The 12,437-nt window shown below is 39.2% G+C and overlaps 1 protein-coding gene and 1 long non-coding RNA gene across 2 annotated transcripts; both read right to left on the bottom strand.

The window, feature by feature from the left end:
• Positions 1-1,682: 1,682 nt before the first annotated feature.
• LOC112178442 (TMV resistance protein N) lies at positions 1,683-7,436 on the bottom strand. The gene is made up of 9 exons (XM_024316585.2): positions 7,162-7,436; positions 6,926-7,060; positions 5,501-6,593; positions 5,139-5,408; positions 3,662-4,896; positions 3,478-3,562; positions 2,675-3,358; positions 2,035-2,589; positions 1,683-1,934 (listed from the first exon to the last, which is right to left on the bottom strand). The coding sequence occupies exons 1-8, from the start codon at positions 7,434-7,436 to the stop codon at positions 2,071-2,073; spliced, it is 4,296 nt and encodes a 1,431-aa protein (XP_024172353.1). The 3' UTR covers positions 1,683-1,934; positions 2,035-2,070.
• A 1,374-nt stretch (positions 7,437-8,810) lies between these two features.
• Positions 8,811-10,311, bottom strand: LOC121050810. Its single transcript, XR_005803982.1, has 2 exons — positions 10,059-10,311; positions 8,811-9,941 (listed from the first exon to the last, which is right to left on the bottom strand). It is a non-coding gene; the product is annotated as an uncharacterized LOC121050810 (long non-coding RNA).
• Positions 10,312-12,437: the final 2,126 nt, after the last annotated feature.

Raw genomic sequence — 12,437 nt, 5'->3', positions numbered from 1 at the left:
ATCTTCATTTCTCTCTTTTCCGGGTTTTCATACCGGATACTAGTCTGACTAGTAGATGGTTTCAGAAAAATCATGTTTGGGACACGATTTGTGTCTGGTTTTTCTAATGGTTTGAATCCATTAGTTTTCTTTTTTACTGTAGGCATTTTCTTATCCTTCAGTATATTTTTCATAGAGTCCAGCGTTTTTTGCTGTTCATTGATTTTTCTACTGACGACTGTCAGCTTTTCTTCTTCCGTTTTTGGAAGTTCTTTGATATAATCCAGATTGTTTTCCAATCTTTCCAATTGGTGGATTATAGCAGGTAATTTTTCTAGATGAGTTTGACATCTAGATATTTCTAGTAACAGCTTCTGATATTTCTCATCAGAAGTTTTGAGTAGAGAATTTATTTTCTCTAGTAACAATTCTGACATTGTCCCCATTAAGGAGGGGTTCTCCTTGAGCTAATTTACAAGCTCTGATACCAGTGATTGCGGATCTAACCAATGCTCAAATAATCAAGAGGTTTTTGTTCCTCTTCCAGAACATCTAAGAGATTATCTATCTCCTCTTCTATTCTATAGATTCTAGTTTGTAGTCTATAGATAATATCCCAGTAATTGGGAGAATCTCTACTGAGATTATCTCTATAGGTTTTTAATTTTCTCAATTTTTCTCTCTCCTTTTGCAGTTCCTTAGTAGTAATTTTGCAGATAGCAATCAACTCAAGTCTATCAACAATCGAAATTATGAATAGTAAAGTTTACTGTTTACCGTCGAGTAGAGGATGCAATTCAGCTGCAATTATATCTAGACAAATAATTTTGAGATGGGCCACCACGTTTCATCAAAGGAAAATAAAAGGAAGCAAAAGAATAGTAAAAGCAAGAGAGAGGGGTATTAATAGGATAAACATTTGGTGAAAGGAATAGTTGGGAGAAAAAGGGAAAACTTTTGGGTAATTGGGGTTGAAAATAAGTTGGTGGAGTGTGTGGGGTTGTATTTGGTATTCTATGGGTAAGTGGTCAGTATCCCGAGATAAAACTTGGTTGCTGTCACCATTAACCAAAACGTGGGGGTAAAATGGTATCCAAAGCCCGTAGTGTGTATTCCTTGGTCGATATTCATAGGTCCGCAAAATCTTACAATATGAACATCTTTTTCAATTCTCTGCACAGACACAAAGTTAGCAAATGATTTGAGTGGCTATGACGTAGTCCATGGTCATTGCTACCTAACTATTGCAGATCTGAAAAAGTCTGCTACACTTGTTTGCAAAGCTTTTGAGAATTAGCTAATTCATTGAAGTTTTTGCTCATAGTATTGAGTATTCTGGGAATCAAATACAGACCTGCAAATCAGTTTCTCTCTCTCTCTCTCTCTGGAATTTCCTTATTATATATCGTATTATAATACTCGCATAATACCTGGTTGCAGGCTTTCAAGTCTGGCAGAAGCTGATAAGGGGTCTGACCATTGCAGTAGAATGTGTATTAGTTTGTGGCTTTGGATGTTGAAATAAACAATGAATCTGTAGGGTTGGTTTTCAATCGAGTTTCGAAATTGAGTATTAGATGCTAATGCTAGAACATGCTACATTATTATTCTTCAGGTTTACGTGTAATTTGAATCTTAAAGTGTTTACTGGATTCTACGTATTTGTGACGAAGGTCACTATTACACCCTGTTCGGAAACAATCTACCAGAAACAAGAATCTGGACCCATGTTCATTGTTATAGTCGTGAACCAGTTTATGGGACAATCACAAAATGAACAGGTCGTTCAGTAACATTACTAAACAAAATGAACACACGTAATACTAATCAAATTAATTGCTCCTCGAGTAGGAGCAAACAACATTCTCAACACCACATTATTAAGCACTAGATATGATCACAACGTTTTTATCTCATTCTCCATTAGGAAACTCTTGCTTGCAGACGTTTGCCTCCTGTCAATGTAAAAATATATCGGAACTTCAGCCAAGCCAAATGAGATGTCATTGCGACTTACAAAAATAATCTAAGCCCAAAAGGCTACTCACAAGTTACCTTCTCCATTATTCAGCAGCAGATGCTGGGGGATGTTCAAGGTAATTCGGCGAGGGTCAGTGTTTCTACAAGATGTTCAACGTCCTCCTTAAATAGTAGACGAAGGGCACAATTATGCACCGCTAAGCATGGGCTAGACAACCGCATAGTTATCCTGGCCAATTTGCCTTGCCACCAAATGTCACTTTGAACTCCATTGCGCGGTACATAAAGGAACCGAGTTGCATAGTATTTCGATGGCTCCTGTATCTTAATATGACTATGCATCGTGAAATCTAATAAGCCCTGCCAAGCAACATCTCTGAATAAGTCCAGACGACAAGTAAGCACAACATTCTCTGAATCGAGAACGGTACTGCCATGACTAATGTTTGGATATTGGTCGTGGGACAACCAACAACATACAACAAACCCCAACCAATTATCACCATCGAACACACTCAGAGGCAGTTGGATTTCTGCAGAGTTGCCCTGGTTGATGAAAGGCATGAACCGTTTCCACTTGGAAATTACAGCTCCCTTGAAGTGAAAAGAAACAGGATTGTCAGACCAGTCCTGTAAATATAAGTTCAAATGTCAATAAAAAGGCCAAAAAAGAAGAAATAATAATAAAAATCATGCATAAGAGAGAGAGAGAGACCCAATTTCTATATTTTCGTGAGTGCAATTCAAAGTATTTTTCCCGTGGGCTTCTGGAATCACGTTTTGTCATTCTCTCTAAATTTGGGGCACCTTGCAATTGTATCAGTCGTATCCATTCTTCTACCACCAACTTATTCTGAGATTCAAAAGAATCTTCCCTTTGCATGCACAGGATAATTGTATCAGCAAACCCTTGTATATCTTCCTGATACACAACACGGACCCCACATCTTTGAACTTTTACATAGGGGCTGTGGATGATGATGTAAAAGTACATTGTAGTTGTTAATGTCTGAGTGAACAACGCTTCGGGAATCTGTGCCCGCGGTATGTAAAAAACCAATAGTTGATGATGTTCTTCTGACAATGGCCTGATGTGCTTATGTACTTGGCCCACATCCGTAGATAAACTATTCCTAGCTCCTACCATACCACTTACCCAATAGTTCTTTTTCATTGTCTGCCCCACTTCCTTCGCAAGTGATGCACATATTGCAAATCCCATCCACTTTTTGCTCTTGTGTAGATTTTGAGGCTGCTCGATTGACACTCTGGTATAATCTGCCCTCGTTTTGAACATTTCAGGGTAACTGTCTAGTCTGTTGAATGCTTCAGAGACCCCAAACCACCCTGGGCTTCCTCTGAGGTTAAATTCGAACATTTTAGAGTAACTGTTTAGTGCCTGGAATATTGAAAATGCGCAATTCAAATAATTAGTAACCTCTTTTATTTCAAAGAGAAAGATTGGAGATTAGAGAGATATCATATAAACTAGCTAGAGAGAAACACAGACGGATCAACCTCAAGATATCTTGGAAGAACAGATTCAAGGTTCTTTCTCAACACAAGCGTGGATTCTTCTTCCAAGGGTGGAATGAATTTCTCCCTGCAATATTTAATTGAAAATGCATTAAAGTACGCAGATGGTAATATAATAAAACCGGCATTTAAGTAGTTGTGGATCAGAAAATTAAATATATTATACCATTTCAAAGATTGACTAATCCAGCCAGACTCCGATACAGAGGCGGCTTCCTCATCTTTATTCAGACAAACAATCGGTAGGGTGCCGTTGACCGGGGATGTTCTGGAAACCCATCCAGCATCTTGCTCATAGACTTGACGAATTCCAGATTTCTGGACCAGCGTGGGCGTGGGTGGATTGATTTTTTCAAACACAGCTCTCACCAGCGTGGATGGATTGGTGGGATCAAGCATAGCTTCCGCCACCGAGGATGCATTGGTGTTTTGAACCGTCGAAAGCATAGCCCTCACCAGAGATGATTTATCTGACCCCTCTGGAACCCCCAAACGAGATACATAGAACATCAGTTCTGATTCCACTGGATTCAATAATTTGATTTGATTTGGGTAATCCTTCTTGGGCAGCAATTGAAGCTGTCTGCAGTAAGTCAAGTCCAGAATCTCGAGCTCTGGGAGTTGATAGATGCTTTCAGGTAAGAGTACAAAGCCATTACCACATAAATATAACCATCTTAGGGAGATTAGGCTGCTTAAATTATTGAGAATTGCTCCATCCATCAGATTGCAATCACTCAAGTCTAGCTCTATCAAATTCGATAACGAAGCCAGAGCTTTGTATGATTCTGAAACTAGACATTCACATCCTCGGCAGTATAGATACCGTAGATTCTTCATGCCTACAATGAAAGATAACTCCCTTATGGAAGTTCGACCAATGCAAAGCCTCTCCAAACATTTCATACCATTCAGATTCCCAGGAATCTCATCAATTTTGGAGCAAGCAAATAGATCGAGACTTTTCAAAGATGTCAAGCACAGAATGGTATTGGGAAGATGCAAAAGGTTTCTACAACCTTTTAGATTCAACATTGTTAGACCAGTCAAGCGTTCAATTGATGGGGGCAATTCCTCTATGATGGTCCCATCCAAATGAAGCTCCAGCAAGCTTTCCATATTTCCTTCAATTTCTGGTAACTTCTTCAATCCTGAGCAGTTTGAAAGCCTCAATATTTGAAGGGATTCCAAGGTAATGAAAGGTGGAATGGTCTCAATGTTGCAAGATGACATATCCAAAATAACAAGTTTCTTCAGAAATCCAAGAGACGGGTGAATCTCCACCAAGCTAAAGCAACCGTTAAGCACTAACACTTCAAGATCAGGAACCTCCGTGAAGTCTGGAGTCGACATCAAGTATAGTGAACAAGTCAGATCTATAAGCCGTAGCATGCTCCATCCCTGGTATAATTTCAAAGATCATAATTAATCACGTGATTTAAACTAATTACTACACATTTCTTTGTGATTCCAAATTACAGAAAGGGGTTGATGTGAGAATGTCCAATCTTAGTATGAGAACGCCATATTAATTTTTATGGACGTGTGTAATTCAAAAAAGCTACTTCATCTTTCCAAATAAATGAGACTAGAATCTAAGATATCAGCTTTATGAATATGCATAAAATTAATTATGATCTTACCTTTTTCCCCTTCCATAGTTGTTTAATGTGGCTCAAACGCAAGTGAAGTTCAACGAGTTTATCAGGTTGAAAGCCTGACGGGAAAGAATCCAAAGGAAACCCATGCCATTCAAGATACTGTAACTCATTAGAAAGATATGTGATGTTTCCGGAAAACTTCGCCCTACAAATCTTGAGCAATCTCAATCTGTCCATAGTTGAGAAGGCATTATCACTTGGGGGGACAGCTGTCGGACATTCGAGGTAAATGCTTTGAACTGCACTCGTGGCCTAATAACAAAGAGCAAAGAATTACTTATTGCACAAGATGCACCATAGTGAAAGAACAATAGATGAGTTTCAGCAATCAACTGTTTCATTACCTTACTCCGACCAAATACATGGATGATTTCATTGGCAAGCCACAACCTGCTACGTTTTCCCGGTTCATCAAGGCATTCTTGGCGAACAGCTTCCCAACCCAATTCCTGCATCAAATCATGCATCCACAATTTTTTTTCAAATAGAGTTACCATAGATTTGTCCAGGAGAACCTGTATATCAATGTCTGGACAGTGGGCATTACTACCCTGTAGTATTCTTCTTACACGATCTTTGTTCACCCCTTTAAAGAAACATGCGATGTCTAAAAAAATTTTCTGTTCCCTTGGTTCTAATCCATCAAAACTAACCTTGAGAACATTAATAATTTTTTTTCCAGGATTTTCTTTAAGTCTATCCAATGCACTTAACCATGACTCTACACTTCTACCCTTAACAGAAGAACCCAGAACTTTAATAGCTAGTGGAAGGCCATCAGCATATTTCAAAAATTCTTTGGATAGCTTCAGAAATTCTTCCCCAACCAGCTGGTCTTTCTTGAAGGCTTTCGTACTGAAAAGCTGAAGAGCTTCAGCATAAGCTAATGGATTCACCTTATATACTTTATCTCCTTCAACTGCACTGAGCAGATGTTCATCTCTAGAAGTTATGATGATTCTACTACCAGGACCAAACGATTCCCTATCACACAATGCTTCCAATTGTTCGTCTTGGTCCACATCATCAAGAATGATAAGAACCATTTTAGTACGTAGCCTCTGCCTCATTATATTGTTTCCCATTCCAGTGTTCGGTACATTTACACTACATCCCAGCAAATCCGAAAGAAGTTGCTGTTGTAAATGAACTGCACCTTGTTTTTCAGTTATCTGCTCTCTCACATTCTCAAGAAAGCTGCAACCTTCAAACTGAGCCTGTACCCTTTCAAAAACCACTTGTGCAATAGTTGTCTTACCGATACCACCCATACCACAAATCCCTATGATACGAACATCCGGACACCCAATGTCTAAGTGCGAAAGCATTTCATTTAGGTGAGAATCCATCCCAACTAAACCCTCTGATATTGGGATTAATTGATTTAACTCGTTGAAAATCTTTCCAACAATTTCTTGAATGACTTTGGATTCGTACCTGTAAAGTAATGAAATATTCTTACATATATTATGTGTATAAGATATAAACCAAGTAAGCAACAATTAGATAAAGAGGGTGGAAGATTATATAATGTCAATCTATTTCTTCATTCCGAAATTCTAATTAGAAGCATTATTAGAAATTTAATTTGATTTAGTTCTACGCATTTATAGTTTTTGAGACAGATATAATACGAACTAGCTCTGCTTTTGGTAAACGAATTCTCAATCACAAAAACATATGAAATCACAAGTGGCGACCTGGCGTAATAAAAAAGTTCGTCCCAAAAATTATGCAATGTAGTATAGCTAGATACATGGAAAGCTTACCCATCTTGCAGATGCCATCCAGAGAGATTGCCTACTTCAGCAAGAGCGTCTTTCCACCTCTGCAATTTGTCAGGATTGCCTCCAAACCGCTCTTGATGCTTCTCAAATGCTTTCCCAAAGTGCTCCCCGGTTTGTCTTCGTAATCAGATGGATCAACATGGTAGAACACTGGAAGGACCGTTTGTCCCAGGGCTCTCCTGCATTCAGCTACTTTTGCAAGCTCATCCAAACACCACGAAGAATCGGCGTAGTTCTGAGAAAACACCACAATTACATATCTTGACTCTTCAATTGCTTTCAAGAGATTTGGACCAATTGATTCCCCTCTCTTAAGTTCTTCGTCATCTCTAAACGTGTGTATTCCTTTCTTTATGAGATTGGTATAAAGATGGTCTGTGAAGTTTTTTCGGGTATCTTCACCTCTGAAACTGAGGAACACATCGTATGTCAATTTACGAAATGGAGGAGGAGGTGGACAAGAAGAATAAGGAAGATCTATTTTGGTAGTCATTGAAGAAGTTAATTAAGAATGCTGCTGGGTCTCTGTTTATGGCGATGACTCCAAATGAGAATAACACTTCCCTTTTATACGGATCCGGGTAAACACCTCACAGCTATTGACTGACCAATAAAAACACACATGTTTGGTAGCGGAGGTTGGGTTGCACGCGCACAATACAGCAAATGAGGTCCCTCATATTTCTCTTTGTCGTTACACTGATGCTTTTGTGTAAATGGTTTGATATGATACGAAACCAACGTTTTTCATGGAAAATCTTCTTCCCTGACTCTTGTGGTCCTGCAGTGGCCAGTGGGGCATTATTTTGTTAAAAGTGGGTGAAATTATTTCACAAGTTATAGAGTGGTCTCATTTGTCAAAGCTGGGGTGTGAATTTCACATTAACTTTAAATTGCCTTTGATTACATGGTCACATGATTGATGACATTCGTCATGGTACATGGTGCTTCGTCCACCCAGTTTTTTTTTTTTTGGTCAATAGGAAACTTCATTAAAGAGAAAGCAAAGATTCCATCAATCATTTACTCTTTCTTTTGCAACCATTCCTCTATGGACTTTAACTTTCTAATGCATGTTCAGATGTTCCCACCATTTTCGAACACCCCCATCTTCTGCTGTTCTTTGGCGGAAAGTCACCTGCATCTTTTATAGATGTATGGATTGGGTTAATGAAACTTCCAAGTAATTTCTAACTTTAAAATTGCATTATTTATAAAATAGTACTTTCGTGTGAACATGCTATTTTCAGAGTCGACACGCCATAAAAAAAAAATCAAAAACAGAGATTGAGATGTTTCACATCACCATGAAAAGAGTACCAAATAATTTAATTGTGATGTGGAGGCTCAACAACCATATCCGTGAACATATTTTAACTTTAGCAAAGTTATTTAGAGCTTCTATAAAGCCTATTTTAAATTAAATAACCGGGTGTTTGATAAACTGTGCTTTTAAAAGTGTTGTGAGTACAAAAGCAGTCTTTGAGTGTTTGGTAAACTTTGGTATAAAAGTGCCGCGAGTTTAGATAATGACCAAAAATGACATGAAGCAAAATGGTGTTACTTATGTATTTTTTAGAAATAATAAGGGTAAATCGTCCAAACAGTGTCTGAACTTTTCCAGACTATTAATTTTCATACCTATACTTTGAAAAATATCAAAATGGTACATGACGATTTAAGCCCAACCCAATATTCATACCTAGGAATAGTAAAATTGTTAACTCCATTAAATTTTCAGGGGTAAAACCGGTACTTCTGAAACAAAAAATAAAAAATAAAAAAATTTGGAGTTCTTCGTACCTATACCATATAAAGAACAACTTTGTTTGTTCTCATACTAGTACTAGAAAAGTATGCCAATAACTACCATGCCTAATACGAGATTCAAATACCAATATCAAAATGGTATACTAGATCCAAATACTCGTATACCGTATCCAGAAGAACTCAGGAAGATCGGTGTACAATGCCAGACCACCGCCAACAGCCACTTTCATGATTCCAAGAACGTGCAATAGCCATGCTCAGACCCATACTTGATCGGAACCCGACCTTCATCAACATCGACGACCTGAATTCGGAAACGTCCTCCGACATCCCAGAACCTGACTTTGGGTCCCACATCAAGGCTGACCAGCAGATTGCCCAAACTACGATGTACCATTTCGACAGAGATCGGAATTGCTTCGCAGTTCCATTTCCAACAGAGATCAAACCCAGACTTGACCCAAAGTGGAATTACTGAAATTTCAGATTCCCTTGCTATCAGGCTCGTTGGATTCCGACCTAAAGAATCGAAATTTCCTTGTGCATCCACCCGAATAATCTCCATGATTTCAATTATCCGGTGAACTAGGCTTAAAACGAGCAAACAATTGCAAACCAAACCATTTTTGCTGTTACAGCTACCAAAATCTCCACATGCATCTACCTAATCAGGACTTTTCTTTCCTTCTTCTCTGTTCTCTTCTCCCAAACCCATCAAAAATAGAAAAATTGAAATTGATTTCAGCTGCAAATAATTGAATTTGATTTTTTGGATTGTGGGTATTGGGATTTTTGATTGAAATCGAAGCAGAGAAGATGTTTGGAGAAGATCGGGTTGCTGGCGAAGCCATGATTGAAATTGAAGCAGAGAAGATGCTAGAGAAGATCGGGTTGCCGGCGAAGCCATGATTGAAATCGAAGCAGAGAAGATGCTAGAGAAGATCAGGTTGTCGGCGAAGCCATCACTGAGAGGGAATAATTGGGTGGTTGACGCCTCACACTGTGGATTTGATCTGTAATACCAAATTCGAACATACCGTCTAGTACTAGAGCTTCCATTAGGAGTAAAGAACCAGAGTTCAATTTTTTCTCCTGATAGAACTTGTAATTTTACTTCAACGCATCCACCACCTACACAACCAAAGCCGGAGCTGAAGGAGTAAATGCCAAACTCTTCCAATTCTTCCGCCTATCAGTGGCCCCATCCAAAACCAGCTTTGAAACTGAGCTGCAGAACCCCAGAATCCCAGTCAACGCCCCGAAAACACCATCAAAGACACGAACAAGAACATCCCAGCAACAAGAACAACCAATAAAAACACGATCTAGAAAGCAAGAGCAGTACCCAATATTGGCCAGAACGAAACCTTGACGGATTGGACAGCTACTATGAACTTGACCAGGTGGCCATAGAAGCCGTGGAAGAAACTATAGGTGATTGAGCCGAGAGCAAAGAGAGAGAGGACGAAGATGAAGAAGGTGAAAGCGAGAGCAAGGAGGTTGTTCTTCAACACCAAGACCCGTCTTCACATCTAGAATTGAAGGGGGAGATGGAGAAAAGAGCACTATTGTGAAGCGAATCAATCAATCAGAGAAAGAGAGAGAAAAGAATTCGAAAGCAGCTGGAAGAAGGAGGTCAAGTCAAAAAAAAAAAAAATCAGAAGTACCAATTTTACCCTTCAAAATTTAACGAAGTTGACAGCTTTACTGTTGCTAGGTACATAAATTGGGTCAGGCTTAAATCGTCAGGTACCATTTTGATGTTTTTCAAAGTATAGGTATGAAAATTAATAGTCTGGAAAAGTTCAGACACTGTTTGGACGATTTTCCCAAATAATAACATATATTATCTTTATAAGTTATACTCTACTCATTCACTTACCTTACAAGTGTATTTGTGTGTGTGTGTGTGTGTGTGGGTGGGTGGGTGGGTGTATAGATATATACATGTGTGTGTGCGTGTGCGTGTGTGTGTGTGTCAGGATCAAGGGACACACAATTGTACACAATTTTTTACACTCCTCATGAGCCTACAGATTTTAAAATATTCAATGATCTAGATGAAGTGTGAGAAAGACATGACATAAATAATCAAAAGAAAAATAATTTATTTTTCAACCAATAAATAAATAAACTTTTCTTTTTTGAAGAAAAAGTAAAATACAAAAATAATAAAGACTAATGAAATTAAAAGAACGATATTGTAATTTACACATTGACCTAGCGCTCTGCTAGGGTTTGCTCAACAGTTTTCCATTGTCGACAAAACTCCCAAAATTCCAAAACCTCAATGGCCATGGTCATCATCCGCCTTGCGGCTCTCTGGTTCTTGCTGCTTGCTGGGTTTGATTGTTTATATGGGAAGCCACCTTGGCCTGGGGCTTCTCTTACTCCTTTTTTCGGCAACCAAGTGTTCCGATTGGAGGATGATATAGTGGTGGACGTCTTGGTGGTTGGAAGATCTGGTGACCGTCCGCTCTGGTTGGGAGCTAGGGCCAGAAAACTGGATCTGAGTTGGGGTCGAAGCTTCACGGGGGATCCGATGGTGGATTGTTCAGTTGAGTTTCAGTCAGATGCTTTTGTTGTACTTCGAAGGGGACCAATCAAGGATAACGACGCTTATGGTGGAAGGGTGTCGATGGTTATGTAGGTTCGGGATCGGCCTCGCTTCGAGGAACTGCTGCATACACGGCGAAGTTCGTATCCCTGGTGTCGGGCCTAAGATTGGGATCCTTTCTTGAGCACTAGATCGGGATTGGTTCTAGTTGTTGCTTTTGGGTCCGGGAGTGGGTTCTATTTCTGCCGGCTGGTGGTGGAAGTGTGCCCATAGCAGATGCCAAGCATAGGGCTCTTTGGGCCTTGATTTGGGTTATGAGTTGTTGGACCAGATTTTGGGCTCCAGAGTTGTTGGACCTGAGATGGACTTTTGCTCATGGGTGGGGCTGTTGGGCCCGAGTTTGGATGTTGGACTCCTTATAGGCTGGATACTGGGTTACAAGGGTCTCTTGCTGGGCTAAGGTTGATTGGAATTTCTCAATTGGGGAGACTCTGATGAATGAAGACAGAGTGGATGGTGATACTTCATCCTCTACTCCAAATGTTTTTTAATTTTTGATCTCGGTCAAAGACCAGTAGCTCTAAGGGTTTTTGATTCTGCTTCGGAGTTTCTAGGTTTTTGTTTGAAATAATGATGCATGGACTTCCTAAAAGGTGGGTGTACTGAGGGTATATTGGGTTCTTGGTCTTGTTTAGAATAGGAGTCTCAGGATGTTCTGAGAAACGATTCTTTCCGTCGACCCCATAGGGGTGTTTCATTTTTGTACTGCTTGCTAAATCTACATAATGAGCTAACCTCTTTTGACTAAAAATAAATAAATTAAAAGAACGATAAAAAAGAAAAGCAATTAAGAACAGATTGACAAGAACAAGAACACCACACTGGCTTCCCTAAGCTCCATCACCTTCCCCAAATTCCATATATAGAAATTGAGATTCATGATGATTTGTGAATTATTCATGGAGAGCTTCATATTCTCGAAAACAAATAGCACTTTCTCTTCTTTTTTTTTTTCGGTATATGGAGAACTTCATTACCAAACAAAGAAGAAAACAATAAGGGATAGAAATCCCAGAATTCCAATCCAGTATAAGCTGGGAAATATTGACAGAGAAAAAGTAAGATATTTGTTTCGCACTTGGGAAATTGGTTTCTTCTATTTCACTC

This window comes from Rosa chinensis, chromosome 7 (genome assembly GCF_002994745.2).
Source record: "Rosa chinensis cultivar Old Blush chromosome 7, RchiOBHm-V2, whole genome shotgun sequence".
Lineage (NCBI taxonomy): Eukaryota > Viridiplantae > Streptophyta > Magnoliopsida > Rosales > Rosaceae > Rosa > Rosa chinensis.
Note: the sequence above shows the minus strand (reverse complement) of the source record. Positions and strands in the feature narration are given on the sequence as shown.

Bases quoted from the DNA above. Each gene is read 5' to 3' on its own strand.
- LOC112178442 (XM_024316585.2), bottom strand. From the start codon at position 7,436: ATGACTACCAAAATAGATCTTCCTTATTCTTCTTGTCCACCTCCTCCT. The intron at 5,409-5,500 runs GTAATGAAACAG...CTTTGTTATTAG, and splicing joins ATGTATTTGGTCGGAGTAAG to GCCACGAGTGCAGTTCAAAG. The intron at 4,897-5,138 runs GTAAGATCATAA...AAATTATACCAG, and splicing joins AACTATGGAAGGGGAAAAAG to GGATGGAGCATGCTACGGCT.